The sequence below is a fragment of the Alosa pseudoharengus genome, unplaced genomic scaffold (assembly GCF_046254945.1).
Source record: "Alosa pseudoharengus isolate Yale_2024_CS ecotype anadromous, Long Island Sound unplaced genomic scaffold, YU_APseudo_1.1 YU_APseudo_1.1_scf_9, whole genome shotgun sequence".
Taxonomy (NCBI): domain Eukaryota; kingdom Metazoa; phylum Chordata; class Actinopteri; order Clupeiformes; family Clupeidae; genus Alosa; species Alosa pseudoharengus.
In genome coordinates this window covers 8,721,700-8,741,188 of record NW_027468881.1, presented here as the reverse complement: position 1 = coordinate 8,741,188, position 19,489 = coordinate 8,721,700, and the positions used below count along the sequence as shown (strand labels likewise).

General features: G+C 42.9%; 1 protein-coding gene across 1 annotated transcript; it reads right to left on the bottom strand.

Moving 5' to 3' along the window:
• Nucleotides 1-743: 743 nt before the first annotated feature.
• On the bottom strand, nt 744-6,634 carry LOC143114954 (large neutral amino acids transporter small subunit 1-like). The gene is made up of 11 exons (XM_076276798.1): nt 6,571-6,634; nt 4,923-5,408; nt 3,950-4,075; nt 3,437-3,542; nt 3,197-3,241; nt 2,988-3,111; nt 2,685-2,788; nt 2,273-2,369; nt 1,903-2,052; nt 1,205-1,379; nt 744-811 (listed from the first exon to the last, which is right to left on the bottom strand). The coding sequence occupies exons 1-11, from the start codon at nt 6,632-6,634 to the stop codon at nt 744-746; spliced, it is 1,545 nt and encodes a 514-aa protein (XP_076132913.1).
• Between the last annotated feature and the right edge of the window lie 12,855 nt (nt 6,635-19,489).

Genomic DNA, 19,489 nt, shown 5'->3' with positions numbered 1-19,489 from the left:
TATGAGGTACATTAATTTCCACAGAAATGTGGATAATCTCCCACAGTTTAGAATGATTAGGAAAGAAGACAGAAGAGGTTGAGGGAGATTCATTGATCTGATTGAATAAAAACAAAAATACCCTGTGAGTTTCTGTGGCTCTACCCTTGTAAAGGGTTATCCCACCCAGGCACGCCCGGAGCAGGCACTACTCAAAGCTCAACCTACCGGCCAAGAATGGTCTCTAGTGCACAAGAAACACTTATGCTTAGAGACATACTGTACTAGTCTACAGAGAAGTGCTGTGCTGGCATTCAGCTGTGAATGCAAATGTGTCTACATTTAGCTCCATGCAGACATCACATCTCTACAGGTACTGGGCCTGAATGGACCAGGGTGACTGGGCTCCAATGTGGGGTTAATTTGTGCAGCTCGGGGGTTAAAGGGGCGATACCGATTTAGGCTGCACCTCGTTACTGAGCATCAGTCACACTGAGTTCTGATACACATTACAAACCGTAGAGACTCCTAACCACAGCAGAGTTTATCTCGTGTGTCTACTAATCGAGGTGTGGTGTGGCTGAAATACTGGATGCCTTCATTACGTGAGAAAAGTAGGAGGAGGACAAAAGAAATGAACAGATTTACCTGAAACCACAGAGACAAACACAATGCCACTTCTCTTTGACTTCAACACAAATATGAAACACGATGGCAAGAACGCAGAGTCTTGTCGATTGCCCACATCCTGAGCCCTGATCGGATCACTCTTTCGTATCCCGCTCCTCTGGAACTGCCAAGAAAACCTTCTGGCAGAAAAGAGTGAAGATTTCTGTGGGAAAATCCAGCACATCATCACATTACTCATCTCTGACAATCAATCAATCACCCATTTTATTAATCCCCTCCTCTCAACTTCTTTCTGTTTTCTTCAAACATTTTCAAATAGTTTGATACACTACTGGCTGTGTTTTCTCACTGCTAAAAGGCTCTTGATGAATGTGTTGCCTTTAGTTTCAGAGAAGGCAGATACCCGCAGACCTTATCATTCTTGCATGTAGTACAAACACTATGACTAACATACATTTACAAACCATTACGCTCAACTTTCTTTGTAGTCTCTTCAATCACATATATTTTCCACTGCTTAAATCAGGCACCTGTTTGCAACCAATATCACACTTTTTCAGTTCTTTGCTATCATCAGATCATCTGAGATTCTCACCGAGGACCTTCTGCACTGTGCGAGGCTTCTCCCATTTGTAGCCCAGCAGGTAGAAGGGGATCCCGGAGAGGATGATGCCCGAGCCCACCAAGCACTCGAAGGGGGCTGCCCAGAAGGACACCACCACCATGAAGGCGCAGCCGATCACAAATGCCAGGGGGATCACCAGTGGGATCTGAGCCGACACAATCACACAATCAGTCAGCAGAGTTAGGAGCAAATCACCAGCAGACACACTCATATCAACTCATATCAATCTATAAATAGCAACCACCATTGTTTAGCATTCTTTAAACCAATATGAGCAGCTTCAGGAGCTAAGCTGTGGGTGTTTGTTTGGCGGGGTGGTAGAGAGGGTGGGCCATATTCCATATAGCCCATCTTGAGGAGAGGGGGGATAATGCAACAGCCCCCCATCCCCCACACGCCCCAACTCCCCAATCCCCACAGTTGGAGTGTTATGGAGCAGAAGGAGATTAGGCTGACTCTGCCGAGGCCCTCAACAGCTACTGCTGAGCCAGGCATCGTCTGCTCAGTGGCGTGGAGTCCAACACAGAGGCAAGGTTAGCATGCCTGATTAGGAAGACGCTCCACCTCCTAGTGCAATTAGGTAGCCTAGAACAGGTGGGAATGCCCAGGTGGAGTTAGCGTTACCTGGTAGCGGTTGTAAGGCACGTTTGAGAAGTGCGGTGACTGACCTTGATAGGCCTGCGGAGGTCAGGTTTGGTCCAGCGTAGCCACAGCATCCCAGCGATGGCCATGCCGACACACAGCCACGTGAAGAAACTGAAGAGGTTGATGACGGAGAAGATGTCCTTAGACAGTGCGTAGAACATGGACAGGCAGCACTGAGGTGGAGGGAAAGAGAGAGAGAGAGAGAGAGAGAGAGGGTGGGGAGAGAGAGAGTGAAAGAGAGAGAGAGAGAGAGAGAGAGAGATAGAGAGAGAGAGAGAGAGAGAGACACAAGTGAGGTGTGGCAGGAGGTCCCTGTGACAGCGATGGGATTCCATTTGTCAGTAAAATGGCGAGACTGAGAGGCAGAGTGGCCATCTCACAGCAGGGACTTACTGTGAAGATGAGGGAGGGCACTGGGGTGAAGAGGTCGGTGTGAACCAATCCAAGTGCAGCAGGCAGCTGTCCCTCACGAGCACCCGCATAAAACAGCCTGATAACACAGCATTGTCTAATTTTATCCCAGTTTATTAATAACTGCTTCTAAAAGAACTCACGCTCTGATGGGTGAACAAGGCTGTCTTGACTGAAACGCCCCATGGCACTAGCACCTCATCTCACTTGTATGGTGATATTGCTAGCAAAATATAACAGTTGGTTTGGCTGACTATGGCTAAGTTTGTATGGCTACAGTAAAGCCTCAATTAACTACAGTATGTTAACCATCCCAAAGTGTGGGAAACTCACTAAGTTAACTGTACTGTAGGTCTATTATGCAGGGTAGATGTCTTGGAGTGAGTGGGCTTACCTGGCTGATGTGAACAAACTGCCATTCACTGCACCAAAACAGGACAGCCCCACAAAGACTGGGATGATCCAGGACATCACACCCAGATGGTACTCCCCGAAAGACTGTAAAGGTTGAAAAGGCTCGGAATTCAGTTACTATCTCCAGACACAGGCCAAAGGTTCATCAACATCAGCTAGCATAATCTAAATACGTATACACCATATATCTTAAAATAAATACATTTTACGTGTCAAAATAGATATTTGTATATTTATTAATCCAGCTTTACCCCAAACAATTCCCCCCGTGAGTCAAACCTACCACAGCAACCGCTTCAGACTCCACCATGACTTGTGGAGGGATGGTGGTGAGGTACGCCATATTGGTCAGCACGTACACCACAGTTACGATGGGCATGCTGATGATGATTGACAGCGGTAGGTTCCTGTTAGAGACACCAGATGTTAAGAGTCAAACGGACGTCCTACACACATTTGTAATTCTCAGCGTGTCTTTCTTAAGATATTTACCTCTCTGGATTGATCATTTCCTCTGTGACATAGTTCAGATAATTCCTGCAGACATAAAACATAAAAATTAAAATCCACTTGCACATGCAGTTAATGTGACCATGTGATCTTGCACAATGTACATGAAACCATTCAGAATGATTGTGTGAGCCATGTAGCTTATCAGTTGGATCGTTCATTCTGCTAATGTGAGGCCAGCCAATAGCCCCTCAGTGCCTCTTCCCCTCTGTCCCACCTTACCATCCACCGTAGGCAAACAAGCCGCTGTACAGGGCCAGCACTATGTTGTCCACTCCCATTTTGCTCCCCTCAAACGCCAGCTTTGGAGACAGGTAAGAGACATCACCTGTTTTGACAAAAAGACCCATATTATATATGCATCATCTTGTGCAACACCAGATAGTTGGCAACAGATCACGTGGCTTTTGTATTTCATATTTAGGAAAGACAGTGTCATGGCCAGGAATTACGTCATATGGCACCATTGTTTCCCTTTGAGAATTCATCATGCCATTGTGATATTGGTGGGAAACTCATTTCCCGTTGCCCACAGTTTCTATGACAACTATCTGGCAAGGGTTAGAGCACAGGAATCTCTTTTGTTTTCACAGAGCAGATTTGAGGTGTCCTTATTACTCAACACAACAACAACACCAACTGTCTGCCCGCCAAGGCAGAAGCAAATGAAAATTCTAATACATCTAGTTCATATGAGGTAGATTATGTCAAAGAGATGAGCTTAAAGAAGAGTACCTGTTGCAATCTGAACAAAGCCAAAGAAAATGATGATTATAAGCGCGAGGAGCTTCGATGCTGTGAAGACATCTTGGACTTTGGTTGCCGCTCTGACACTGATGCAATTCACAAAGGTCAGCGAAGCTGCAGAGACAGAGAGTTTAGTCATCATCAGATGAGAATCCAAATGGGTTTAAAAGCATTCAAATGATTACTTTAAAGGCTCAGAGACAGAAAGTCCCATCTGAGGTTGAGTCACATACTGTAATACATATCTACAGCATGGTGCATTTACAAAGGGAGGGACTGGTCAGGTTGGCATTTTCAAATTATACGTATTTAATTATTTTAAATGTCAGCATCTGGCAGTCCTCTCCTTGAGCAGTTTTGAACATCTTATCATCTACTTAACAGGTACTATGGTATTTATGATTCTTTCTGAAGTGAACAATTCACTTTCAGACTAGTATGATTCATTATTCAGAAGTCCTCACTCTTCATCAATATGTGGGTGAGTATGTGTGTGCTTTCTGGAACTTTTCAAACTGATCCTTGTGACGATTAAGGATGAGAGATTCTGGAAGCTCTCTCTAGGTGTCTTCTTGGTCAAGTATCTCTGACCTGATTGCTGATGGGATGGAAACATCTACACGGTGCTGATTTTGAAACCTTGGCTGACATGGCATGTTTTTAGCGTGGCAGGATGTGAGTGGGATCAGGAAATGACCCATTGGGCACTTAGACCTAACCAAACCCCCACCCCCCACCCTCCCGACGCTGCAAGTCTGACAATATAAAGCCTCAGATACCGTCATGAGAGCTCTAGCCCTTATCCTCTCAGTGAATCTGTCTAAGGATCACCCCAAAGAATACAGGAGACTCAGAGGCCCCGAAAGACACACTCACTTTGACATGAGCATGTATCTCTGAGGACATTCGTTGAAAAGATGTGCCAAAGGGTGTTCACCGAGATGTCCCTAAGGATACTCACTTAGACAGAGGCAAGCAATGAGCTTGGCAGGAGCCTCCGGAACAGGGCAGACTGGGAAGAACGGCTTGAGCAGGTACGTGGCGAACACCAGGGAGACAACGTACTGGGAGGACGGCCGGATGATCAGCATCTCCACCCACAGTTTGAGGAACGCCGCCAGCTCACCATACACCACCAGGATGTAGGTGTAGTCGCCGCCCGACTTGGTGATGGTAGTGCCCAGCTCGGCGTAGCACAGGGCACCCATGGTGGACACTATGCCGCACACGGCCCAGACGATCAGCGACAGGCCCACCGAGCCCACCTCCTTCACTACGCCTGTGGGCGACACGAAGATGCCCGACCCGATGATGGTGCCGATGATCATGCCCACGCCATTGAAGAGCGTGATGCTCCTCTTCAGCTCTATCTTGCTTTTGGGGGCGTCCTCCTTGGGAGACTCTGCCATGGGCTGTTCCTCCACCACACTGCCCTCGTCTGCCGGGCCTTTGGTACCCAAAGAAGTCAGATTATCAATTGGTCTGATGTAGCACCAAAAATACCTTCATTATTGACCGTTAAGGAAGTGTCCAAGCCTTTAAGGTAACCCTGATGAGAACATACATACTAGTACACACAGTTTTAAGAGGGTGCTATGTATTTGTGATGCTCAAAATACAGAAAAGCTTTTAGATAAACAATAATGATGCAACATGCATGAAATATATGTACATTCTATATGCATTTGTTCTTTATCTGAATTTTATATATGACAATATTGAGATAGAAACTGTTGCAGGATGTCTTTTTTCCTCATCATTAACATCAATACACTACTACAAAGCATAATGTACTGTATATATTTCATTGTATTCTATCGCTAACAATGAAATAGTAACAAAAAACAGCCACTTTTCAGGTCCCTGCTGCTTATATGTTGAAATATCTTATTAACTGTCTGACCAAATATAGGCTACAGTTGTAAAATGACTCCTTGTAGAGATTGTACTTACTTTGTGATATTTCTTATTCAAATATGGACAATCACAAGTAAATTCTCTTCCCGTTATGATAAGATCCTCATCTCACTCAGTGTCTCCACTTCATACTATCCTCCCAGTTACAAGCTGAGTAATGGACATAAATATACTTTCTGGTCCTGCAATTTACCATCAGCATGTAAATTAATTCATAAATATTGTGTACTCAGTGATTTACACACATACTTGTTTATTAAATATTTTTACACAAGATATATCGTCCTTTGACAACAGTACATGAGCCAGTCTCGAACCTGATCAGCTCACCCAATCTGTGCTCATAATATATGGTTTATCTACGGCTTGGACATTTTATTATCTTTTCACAATTTCAACATATTTGACATATATTGCTAAATTGAGCAGAATATTTGGCAGCTTTCGTGCCTTTGATGCATTTTCAGTCGCCGGCACCTCTCAGCATGTGCTCAGGCAACGTTGCTACTACAACTTCAAGCAAAGCCACTTGAATAGAGCCTCACTGAGCTTAATTCCATTCTGCCTGAGCCAAAGGAGCATGTGGCTCCATGCCTCTCACTGCCCCCGAGCAGCCAGAGCTACACAAGAGGCACGCGCCCAAGCAGCTGAGATGCACCTGTGACTGAAAGAGGGAATTAGACTGCACCTACCCTCCATCTTTTCCTCCGTCACCTTGTTCACGCTCTCCCGGCTGCGAGATTTCAGCTCCGCCATCCTTTTTTCTCTAATGCTGTGTTCTGGCTCCTCCCTGGATTGCTTACACACAAACCACACACCAGGGCCACACACATGCGCATGCGGTCATGCGCACGCAGACACACACACACACGCACAAACACACACGTGCGCGCGCCCTCTTACTCACACACAAAAGAGACACTGGCGCCCCTCCTCCTCCTCCCTCTGTCTCTCTCCCCCTCTCCCTCCTCCTCCTCCTCCTCCTTCCCTGCGTCAGAGCAGAGGGATGCTCTGTCTGCATATAGGCTGTATAACACTGGAGTCATTCAGTTGAACACTTTTAACTTCTCAGTAAAATCTCTTATATGCAAATATCTGAGAATAAAGAAGACTGTATTTTCTACATATTTCTGTGCTGTTATGACACAGATTTCTATGAGCAGACATTTTGTTGTAATACTAACATTTGTATGCTTGATATCTCCCCTAGTGGGCTATTAGAGGAATGGGAGAAATGGTTCATGTCTTTCATGAGGACACATAACACCACGTGACCAAATCAGGCTATCTAATCATTATCATAAAAACTGCTCTACCACCAGAACACACATCTTTTCACTATGCCTGTCATAGCGGAACTTTTAAATTTCAAACGTGCACAGTAGATACTGTATGTTACATTCCTAGTGCTATATAGGCAGGGGATTTCCCACAGGGTCTAATCAACAACCAAGCCTATTTACCATCAAAAACAAAATCACCAACAAAGCAACTTTTGTGGGCAAAAAACATCACCAACAGAACAACCTTCGAGAGCATTTCACTAGGGTTATCAAGCAGGGACTGGAAACTGTCAAAACAAAATCTCAATGCCATCAAAGATTATATATCGAAAGCGGTTAAAGGGTCTACAATGTAACCGATAATAACAATGCTTAGTTCACTGTTGTTCTTTTTTTTTTTTAAAAGAGCTCATAGTAAAAATGTACTTACTTATATTTAAAATATTTCAAATGTTCTATTATTTTATTTAGTACACTATTATGCTTTGCATATATAACAAAACAAGCAAAAAAAATAAATAACATTTGCCTTCCAAAAGACTAATAGTGCACGTATCATAATACTTTGGGAATGAAAATAAACAACCAACACCATTAAAATAGCCTTGTAATGAGCTGGTTATTATTATGACCGCCGCGCAGCGAAGCGGCGGTCATATAGGTTTAGTCAGATTTTTTTTTTTTTTTTTTTTTTCCGCATGCCCAAATTTCCGTCAATGATTCCCGGGACACTGAAAGACCGGGGTACACGAAACTTGTTGGGCATGTAACCCCACATGGATAGCATGGAACCATCGTTTTTCGTTTTGATCTGTGGCCCCCCCGCTGGACTGGACCCCCCGAAAGGAGGGTAGGGCAGACACAGTTTTCTGTGAATATCTCGAGAACCATAGGGTTTAGGAGGACCATTTTTTTTTGTATGTTGATCTCAAGGAGCCATGTCAACCCATTCCATAACCACTCATTTCATGTATAGCGCCACCTAGTTAAACACAAAAAAGTAAAAATGAGGTGTTGTAATTGAAGGTATCTGTGACCTAACATAGTCAAAACTGCACGAAATTGGAAGTGTAGGATCATTATGACACCCTCTGAATGCAAGCCAAGGTTTGTGTACTTTCGTACATGGGGGGCCTTAGAACTGTAGGGCCTAGGATGGCCATTTTTTTCCGTATGTTTGCCTCCAGGGGTCATGTTAACCCATTTCATGTGCACACATGTGCACAAACAGATACACACACACACACACATACATTCACAGTAATCATACGTATGACACATACACAGTAGACATATGTACGCTTGCATGCACAGGCACATACGCAGGCACACACACAAGCACGCACACACACACACACGCACACACACACACACACACACACACACATAACATAACACAAACAATCAAGAATTTCTCAGAATTATGAACAGGCAAGATGGAGGTGGGGTTGTATAAAATGAATTTTACATGTAAAATCTATGAACTAATCATGTTTTGGTACTTGTTGTCTAGCAGATACCAGTGAGAATTGAGTGTGGATAATGCAATTTAGTGAGACAGAATCATATAGGCCTTTCAGCGTGATTTCTTTTTGTGGAAAAAATGTGCTGGACTGGGCGGCGGTCATATTTTGTACCGATCTGCGGTACATCTAGTTATTTTGTGCATTTGCAGTGCTGGTTGGATGTTAACTTTCAGTTTGATTATATAAATCAAACCCTCTTGTATAAGGTTGTCTCAGGCGAAAAAGCAAATCAGTACATCTGTAAACACAGGTATTTGATCTAGCCTCCTGAGAACCAAGAAAAAAGTTGTTGGGACTTCCTATGTAGGTCTATAGGGTGAAAAAAAAAACATACTACATTTTTTTAAATAAATTCTTTACATTTTAATTGTATAGCATGCCCACTATGGTGGATGAAAGGACTGTTTTAGTATGAAAAGGTAACCACAAAAATAGATAAAAATGAACAAATCATGCTTATAGTGGTATTAAATGAAGGGTAAACTTAACCAAATCTTGGGTAAAAGGCTATTTATTCTTCTAGAATTTGTCTTTTTGGATAGTTGTATGTCTTTTTTTCTGAATTGTTTTTCATTTTAATTAAATATAAATATGTATTAGCAGTAGCCTAAAAAGAACAGAATAGATATGGATATGCAGTAAGAACAGTGCATGAACAACATGTACAGATATGTACAGTGTGGTAGCAGTAACATTATAGTATTATAGTATAAAAGTAGTAACAAATAATATAGATATATGCAGTGTATTAACAGTAAAAAAAAAAATTATTTTAAAAACAGAATAAAGTTGGTTGGTTGTCACCGACTCACCAGGGTGCAGAGCTAGAGTTCAGTAGGGTGACAGCCACAGGGAAGAAGCTTCCTCTGAGCCTGCTGGTTCGAGTGCGGAAAGACCTGTAATGTCTCCTGGAAGGGAGTGGGGTGAACAGTTTGTGGTTGGGGTGCAATATTTTTTTTCTTTGGTCCTACTCTTCTTCTCCATCTTCTTGAGGCACAGGTTCATAGTCCTCATCTCTGTCTAATAACATGTCTCCAATCACATGACATATCATTGGAAAGCCTGGGATGTCCTCTTTAAAAGACGTCAGGAATTGATAAAGTAGCTCAAAAGGGTAAAGGGCTATGCATGTACAACCCATGTCCACTACAAAGGACACAAGTCTATGGGTTGGGTCTCAGGAGTTCATTTTTAAAAGTACACTGTAGTAAACAGGCAGTCAAAAGTGAAGAAGTTAGCTGTGAGGTTTTGGGATTGGTCTAAAAGTTTAAATAGACCAGTTCTGAAGTAGGAATCCCGAATCGACAAGTTGAAATGTCCAAGGTAATGCAGGGTCCCTTGTTGGACGGAGTTTATAGCTAGAGGTGTTCAGTTTCCTGGGTTCTACAGTGAAACTATTTTCTTTCATTATATTTTTGTGTTCTTCCTGGCTCAACTACCAATAAAATCTCTAATTTTTGTACTGGACTTTCTCCTTGCACCATGTCCTTCACTTTCTTCTCTCTCCACCACCTCATCCAGTGGTGCATCACCCTAAACAAGGGATGACTGCGTCAGTCCCTCACTACCTGAATAACTGCACATAAATAAGTATAAAAGGCATAATCACCTTGTCATTCTTTGCACCTGTTGCACACATAATACCACAGTGAAGCATGGTGGTAGAAATGTGGACGTGTGGGGCTGCCTTTCTTAGCCTGGAGACTAATGTAATGGCCGAACTCAAGGGGCGGCACTAAGCATGCATTTGAAAATCTCACTGCAGGCAATTGTATAACACTACGACCAATGTTTACTGACTGATTCATTGCAGCGCTGTCGTCATCTGTTTAGCTCGCCTCTGTCCTGCCTATATCAGATACACCGATGTGATCGGTTCCTCGCGATGCAAGGGGTTAACCAGTTCAATTGTATGCAACATATTGCTATGTAGCATAGTAATGTTATACACCATTTCAAAGCTTTGGCTCTTGGGAATCCAAAAATTGGGAATCCAAAAATCCAAAACAACTTTTTTCATGTACAATCTGTATAGTGCTTTACATTTTCAGATTAATTTTATTATGTCTCAATTAAATTTGATCCAAAATGCCCCCCTCCCCCTCCTCCGCTTTTGGTGCTACACTGACTTCTGGCTGCAGTGTAGCTGCAGCACCTAGATGCAACATATTGGGTACTGAAATATTCACAAGAATCTATAAAAATTGAATCTTCATTAGTTGTACAGATGTATAGTTTATTTTATACGCACTCATCGAACCAACAAAGTAAATGCAAAAACAGAGACTTTTTTGTAATTATTCCATATTTTGTGTAGTCAGTCTATATCAGAACACCTGACATACAACATCTAAATAGTCCACAAGAAACCTCAAAGTGTTACCTTTCATTTGAGACCAGGATTATGCTTCTACACAAAGGGGTTCATGTGCAGTAAGCATTTGAGTGCCAGTATGCACTTTGGATAACAAAACTCCTATGGGGAGTAACATAGGCATTTTACAAAACGCATGAGCATACCTTGGCAAATAATGGTCTAAAGCACTCATATTTTCATTCTATATTGATCTACTTTTGCACACAGCCTCACAAGACCTGGTGCTAGGGCTCAGTTGTGTTTCTAAGGGATATCAAGTGACCCAGAGGGCTGAAATGTGGTCAGTTCAGAGATGCTTGTAATCCGGCAGAAAGAAAAAACTATATTCTAGCCTCTGTAACTCTGTGTGAGTACATCACACAGTTATTTTGAGGTTCTCAGCTTTCTAGAGGTCCAACACTTGATGGTAGGCCCCAAAAGAGGTGGGAACAATGCCCTTGTAAATAGGCACAGTGCAATTTCAGGCAAAAACTTGAAATTTGTATTGAGATCTATGTTAGGCCCACGACACCTTATGAAGGCTTAACAGTGAAACCAGCATCCATTCCCCTCCATGCTGCCACCATATTACCACATTGAAATATCCAATACCCAAAATACTCTTAACCAGCCTAGGCATGGTCTAGGTTGGCTAGGCTGGTCCATCCCGTTGATGTGGACTGAACCATAACCATAAAAACCCTAGCCAACCACCATCAACCTAGGCACAGTCCATCACAAACACAAAACAAATGAGCCAGTTAGCTTACCTTAGCTTATGCCCAATGTTGCCACCATATTACCACAATAAACATCCAAATACTCTTAACCAACCTAGGCATGGTCAAGGCAAGGAGGTACAGAGGCTGACAGAGTGGTGTTGATTTCAGGAAGAGGCAGGATGTTCATGCATTTACAGTAGCTTACTATTGGCCATTGACAACTTGACAATGGCGATGAGGCTGTGATTGAAATTCGGGACTGGACTGTCTCTGATGGGACAAATCAAAATCACCCAAAATACGGGATGTACCGGACAATTCGGGACGGTTGGCAACCTTATGCACACAGACATAGAGAGACAAAGTGGGTAGGGCCGATGTAACCGATGTGACAGAATGGGACATCTGGCCACGACATGCAGGTGTAAGGATATGGACTGTTGAAACTGTGGAAGAAGGGGCCACATAGAGCGCATCTGTCAAAGCAAAAGCACAGAGAAAAGCACAGAGAAAATGTCTGAAAACAAACAAATCCCAGGAAAGGAAGGTAGAAAAGACCGGTTCACACAATGAGGCAGCAAGAGGAACTGTCTAGTGAGTCCACAGATGAAGTGAACCAGAAGTGAACGTGCATACACTGAGAATTAATAAGGGATACAGATGATGAGGGTAACTGTTACTGTTAGAAGGGCACCCAGTAATTATGCAAATTGACACTGGATCTAAAGCATCCATTACCTCGGAAAAAGCTTAATAGTATTACTTACAACACCTGCCCGAGACCTTCAGACACCAGGTTCAGCACCTACATTGGAGAACCGGTGTCCATGGCCGGCATGACTGATGTTACTGTTGAAAGCAACCACCAAGTAATCCAAGCAAACGCACAACATTCCAGGGATGTTCACTGAAGGTCACAAAAAATAAACCTTTTAAAGACGTTCTGGGAACGTCCTAAAAGGTATTGTGTTGTGTTGTTTTATCCTTTAACTGACCCGAAGTTCGGTGGATATTGACCTAAAGTGTGTTGAAACATGATACCGAGTGTGAACTTTGTTGTAAATAATTCCATGGAAATGCATGGATTCGAGTTGCTTCCAGTAGCAGCAACTGGAATCCATGCATTTCCACGGAATTATTTTTGGAATCTGATTCCCTGTCATACCTGTTCATTCGTACTGGTCGCTCGACTTATTGTGACTAAATTCAAGATGACGGCGAATGGTAAACTTCCTGAAGGTACTGTCTGTATCGTCTTGTAAATAAACTACCAGTGCTTTTTTCAAAGTTCTCAATGTCTCGTTTTAAATGTCAGGGCCCTCGGAAGTCTACCAATGAAGTGTGGAGCTACTTTGAGCCTTGTATATGGTGTAAAACAGTGATTTATTTGCATGGCTAGACCGATGCCCGAGGCACCCCAATTGAAAATGTTGGTAGCATCGGCTAACTAGCGCCAGATTTCGGAGTGCAGGGGACAAGCCGAGATGAGCTATGAGACAAAGGTTCACACACTCGGTATCATGTTTCAACACACTTTAGGTCAATATCACACCGAACTTCTCCTTTAACTGACCCGAACGTTCCCTAAAGGTAAGGTTTTGTGCAACTGTCAGGGAACCTTTTGGGAATGTTCCCTGAAGGATTAATTAAGGTTGAATTTTGTTATAATCAGTGGATCTGTCATCGTGTCATACGGAGCTGATTTTGCCTAACATGCCTGTGTGTGTGTTTGTGTGTGAGACAGAGAGAGAGAGAGAGAGAGAGAGAGAGAGAGAGAGAGAGAGAGAGAGAGAGAGAGAGTGAGACTCGTTGTGGCCGTTGTCTAGCAACAGTAAACCTTTGACCCAAAGGTTCAACCAAAGATAGGCTAGCATTATACTTTTAGCTCTCCTTCTGGTTCGAGTTGGTGTTGAGGTTGCAACCAGGGTTCTAAATTAACACCCACCACCCCGCCAAATGCTGGTTAAAATTCATTTTGGCGGGTGTTAAAAAAATACTTACTAGCCAGTTTGGCCGGTGATGCATGAGGCATTACATGCATGATACATAAGGCTCTTTATTGATCCCCAAGGGGAAATTCAAAGGTCTCAGTAGCATACAGACATCACACACAACATGCACTTACAGCAGAAATGGTAAATATAAGTATAAACATATAACCAAACTCCACTGTACAATAGAGACAGTAGAAGATAAGAAAAACTAACAAAACGAAATACTAAATATGCTATATTAAATTAAAAAAATCCACAGTGTGCTTGAGGGTGATCAAGCATGAGACGCTTGCAGTGACAGGGCTGGGACTGGCCTGTAGTTCTGTGTGCATGGTGAGGTGCTCAAGAGAGTGAGTGTCATGGTGAAGGTGCAAAAAGTAGTCCAACAGTAGTTCTGTGTGCATGGTAAGGTGCTCAAGAGAGTGAAAGTAATTGTGGTGAATAATTACTTAATATTAATCTTAGACTGGCGAACTTCAGGAAAAAGAAAAAGTTTATTCTATTACAAGCAGAGAGAGTACAAAAAAAGGTCTATGGTCTATGTAGGCCTAGCCCAGGCCTGAAAGGCCTAGGTTGGCCTGTAGCCAACTCCTCCTCTCCTCAGTTCTCCATGTTCTAATCTAGTCTTACAATGCAAGTTAATCACTTTTGTATGAGTTAAACAAAGAGGAAAAATGGCGCCAAAACAATCCCACTTGGTTGGTTCTCCAGTTGGCATCAGACACACCTACTCACACCCACTTCACACCTATCTGAATAGCATGAGGAGAGATATCTTATATATCAGAAATATCACTTATAGAATGTTCCAAACATTCTCACAATCAAATCATTACAATCCTTGTACTGAGACTATCAGAATGATACCAAACATGAATACATTTAGATTTTATGACACATGGATACATTATATCAAGGTAATATACTTTGTCCTGTGTAACTGATAGGCCTTGAACCAGCACATTAGCATTTGATTGGGGGAGGGGAGGGTGTCTTTGTTTAAAACCAAGTAGGGTTACATGGCTAACTAAAAGTAGTCTTGAAGTTAAATTATTATCCATTTTAACCATAAATTTATTGCTATCAAGAGTGAGTGTCATGGTGAAGGTGCAAAAAGTCCAGCATAAATAATGAGACCAGCATAAATAATATGGACAAATAGGAGAGTAAAGTATAATGTAGACAAGGTAATATAAAAAACTATGTCAGTGCAACTCAATCTGTCAATTTCTTTCGACAAAATCCACCAGAAGTCATCATTTAAGGAGTAATTTTTTCAAAATCTTCTGGGGGGGAGGGGGGGTGGGCTTTCTACGATCAACAAATTTCTAGGGGAAACACTGTTCTGTATTGATATTGCACCCTTGGTATTCATTTTCTAAAACCACTTTAAATTAGACATTCAAAGCCAACAACTCTCAAAGCCATCCTATAAGTGTTCAGCAATGGTACAGGAATCTATATGGGAATCGATAGGGAATCGCATCGATAAGCAGACTCGAACAATGGCATCGATATCGATAATTTCTTAACGATGCCCTTACCTAGATGAGACTTCCTATCTATGTTACTTAAGGTCGAGTCTGGCTAGAGAATTCAAAATTAAATTGGCAAACTGTGAAGATGCTGTCCCCCACTGCCTCTGAGTTAGCCACTATTTTGAGGAAACAAGACATAGTCTTTAAAAACGAGCTAGGCAGTATGAAAGACATTATCGTGAAGTTAAAGGTCAAACCAAATGCAAAGTCAAATTACCTGAAAGCCAGACCAATACCATACACAATACACTCGAAAGATAACACTGAACTAGACTCCCTGGTCAAAAGCAGAGTACTGGAACCTGTAGCTATCAGTGAATGGGCCACACCTATTGTTCCCGTGCCAAAGAAGAATGTAGAAATTTGAATCTGTGGAGATTTCAAAACGATTCTGAATCTTGTGCTGGATGCCGAACAATATCCTCTTCCCCATAATGATGATTTGTTTGCAGGTAATGGGCAAATGTTTAGCAAAATAGATCTAACCAAGGCATATTTACAGATGCATGTCCTGGAAGAGCCACAAGAGCTGCTCACGATAACGACACAAAAGGGTCTGTTCTCTGATACTGTCAGCTTCCGTTTGGAATCACGCCAGCCCCCATGCATTTCCAGTGCACCATGGACCAGATTCTCAGTGGTCTCCCTGGCGTCCAGTGTTACCTGGATGATATCCTATGCACAGGAGCTACAGATGACGAACATCTGCATAATCTGGATGCAGTTCTTCAGAGACTACAAGACTACGACTAGGTTCCAAGGACAAGGTGTGATTTCTTCCGGCCATCAGTTGAATATTTGGGGCACATGATTGACACAAACGGGTTGCCCACCGTCCCATCCAAGAGCCGTGCCATTTTTGACACTCCGCCACCGCAGAATGTGAGTCAGTGACATTCATTTCCTCAGTGCCTGTATGAAGACGATTTTTTACTGATCACAAACCCCTAACTTTTTCACTGATCACAAACCCCTAACTACTATCCTGGGGCCGCACTCAGGTATACCGTCACTTGCAGCAAGTCACATGCAAAGGTGGGCTCTGCTGTTATCAGCACACTTGTACGACATCAAGTATAGCAAGGCTGATCAACATTGTAATGCAGATGGGTTGTCCAGGTTGCCCCTACCTGTTACCAAGTCAGAGCCACGCAGCACAAGCATTTTCTACTTCAGCCAGGTAGTGGATGTGCCTATTTCTACTGTGAAGAGAGCAATCTGTACTAACCCCGTCCTGGTGTGGGTCATGAATATGGTGGTTACGGTACTGGGCCATGGTGTTTACACGCAACCATTGTGGCACAGACCACCCCCGCTCAGACTACCGAAGGTCTCACATGTAAGAGGCATGTTGACCAACTTCTACAGACAGCGGCAACAGACAGTGGCGACAGCCATCAAACTCCCTTAAGTGGACCAGTGGACACCAGTAACCAAATCTCACCACCTAGGGGCACCCCTATTTCTGAGGTGTCTGTTCCTGACTCTCCGCCAGAGATGGTGGGGCCTGCGCCTATTTATGGTGGTTGCTATGCAAACTAAAGTGGTTGCTATGCTGGTTGCTAGGGTAATAATGTTAGATGCTATGGTGGTTGCTAGGTTGACATTATATTGGTGGTTGCTAGGTTGTTGCTAGGGTGTTGCTAGGGTACATATGGTGGCTGCTATGCAAAATAAAGAGATTGCTATGTTGGTTGCTATGCTGGTTGATAGGGTAATCATGTTGGTTGCTATGGTGGTTGCTAGGTTGACATTATAGTGGTGGTTGCTAGGTTGTTGCTAGGGTAATTAATATGGTTGCTAGGCTGTTGCTATTTGTGGTGGTTGCTATAGTACAGTAACTCAAGTGGTTGCTAGGCTGGTTGCTAGGTTAATCATGTTGGCTGCTATGTTGGTTGCTAGGTTGTCATCATGGAAGTGGTTGATAGGTTGTTGCTAGGGTACTTGAGGTGGTTGCTAGGCTGTTGCTAAATTAGTTGTAGTGGTTGCTATGCTGGTTGCTAGGTTAATCTCATTGGTTGCTAGGTTGTAACTGTGGAAGTGGTTGCTAGGCTGTTGCAAGGGTAGTTATGGTGGTTGCTAGGTTTATCATGTTGGTTGCTATGTTGGTTGCTGGGTTTAAATGTGGAATTGGTTGCTAGGCTGTTGCTAGGGTACTTGAGGTCGTTGTTAGGTTGTTGCTAGGGTATCCATGGTGGCTACTATCAGAAATAAGGGAGTTACTATAGTGGTTTGCTAGTATAATCATGTTGGTTGCTATGGAAACTGACATAGATGCTTAAAGGACAATTCCGGCGCAAAATGAACCTAGGGGTTAATAACACATGTGTACCGAGTTCGACCGTTCGCTGGGATTTGTTTTCATGCTAGTCGAATGTGACCAGTTTTGTTGCAAACCGCTTATTACCGTTTAACGCTAGCCTTCGGGGCACACGTACAGTAGAAAGAAATCGCTATTTCTATACCACTAACAAGGCTCAAAATAGCACCACACTTACACAGTAGCATAATGAGGGTCTCTACATGTAAACCGAAGCATTGAGAACTTTGTAAGTGTACAGGCAGTTTATTAAAAAGAAACACATTACCGTTGACGTCTGGTTCACATACAGGCAGGCGCTCTGGGATGTGAAGTGAATCTCGGGTGAAACGTTGTTGCAGAAGGACTGTGCAAAAGACAAGCACTGAACGCAACAGGAGACATAAGAGATGGCAGGTTATTTGAACGAATTTGAAGACATCGAGGATGAACCCTTATTGGACGTCCTTATCTTTTCGAGTCGGAATACCAACGAAGAGCTGCGGGAGCTCCGTGAAAGGGCTATGAGAGAGAGAGCTAGAAGCTACTGTAGTCAATACACACAGGCGGCGGCAATCCATACCAGAGGGACCAGATGGATCCACTAAGTAAGTAGCCTACACTATACAAGTTATGTTACATCGGAGCTATTATTTCTGATAGGCCTATATTGAGCAAATTACGTTTGATTTTAGTTCACATCGCCTGCCTGTATATGTGAACCAGACGTGAACGGTAACGTGTTTCTTTTTAATAAACTGCCTGTAACGTTACACTTACAAAGTCCTTAATGCTTCGGTTCACATGTAGAGACCCTCATTATACTACTGTGTAAGTGTGGTGCTATTTTGAGCCTTGTTAGTGGTATAGAAATAGCGATTTCTTTCTACTGTACGTGTGCCCCGAAGGCTAGCGTTAAACGCTAATAAGCGGTTTGCAATAAAACTGGTCACATTCGACTAGCATGAAAACAAATCCCAGCGAACGGTCGAACTCGGTACACATGTGTTATTAACCCCTAGGTTCATTTTGCGCCGGAATTGTCCTTTAATTTCAATGGTTGCTATGTTGGTTGCTGTACAGTAGGTGGTAGTTTAATGTAGTTGGCTGGAGGCATAGTTGATGATAACGGACAGTTGGAATGGCTGAACAGTTAAATAGTTGAGTAGTTTAAATGGTTAAATTGTTTAACAGTGAATTATTGTAGTGAGGACTTTTATTTTGAAATACACCGTGTTACAAATTATTATGCAAATTGGATGTAAGTGTCATAAAAACATTTTTTTATTTATTTTTTAATCCCAATTAAACTCATGGATGGCATTAGTCTGGCTAACGTCAGACCTCATCTCATTGAGATGGGGTCTGGGAACTAGGCATTCAATTTCTCGTATTTGAAACATGGTTTACGAATGCCCAGAGCCATTTATTGGGCGCTACGAATGTCTATCAAATTAGCTGTACGTAGCTCATAACGGCTTCGGTGTGTCGTCATCGTCTTGCTGCCCTCCCTCTGTTCTGTGATTGGTCCCCTAACTGAGGCGAAAATTTGCTCCATGGTATCCAGGCTGCCTAGCAGAGTGAATAAAATTGTGCGCGTGAGGCAGCATGGGAAAACCGAGGCTAGGATGGCATTGTGTCTCAGGGCTCTTTGGATCATTGAAATCAATCTCAGACACCTGCGATAATTAGTTTGCCAGGTGAGCCCAATCAAGGGAAAACTACTTAAGAAGGATGTTCCACATTATTAAGCATGCCACAGGTTTCAAGCAATATGGGAAAGAAAAAGGTTCTCTCTGCTGCTGAAAAGTGCTTGTGCAGGACCTTTGACAAGGCATAAAAAAAATTCCCGAAAACTAATGCATGATCATCCTACTGTGAAGAAATTTGTCG

Bases quoted from the DNA above. Each gene is read 5' to 3' on its own strand.
- LOC143114954 (XM_076276798.1), bottom strand. From the start codon at position 6,634: ATGGCGGAGCTGAAATCTCGCAGCCGGGAGAGCGTGAACAAGGTGACG. The intron at 3,242-3,436 runs GTAAGGTGGGAC...TTATGTCTGCAG, and splicing joins TTGTTTGCCTACGGTGGATG to GAATTATCTGAACTATGTCA. The intron at 1,380-1,902 runs GTCAGTCACCGC...GTGTCGGCTCAG, and splicing joins ACCTCCGCAGGCCTATCAAG to ATCCCACTGGTGATCCCCCT.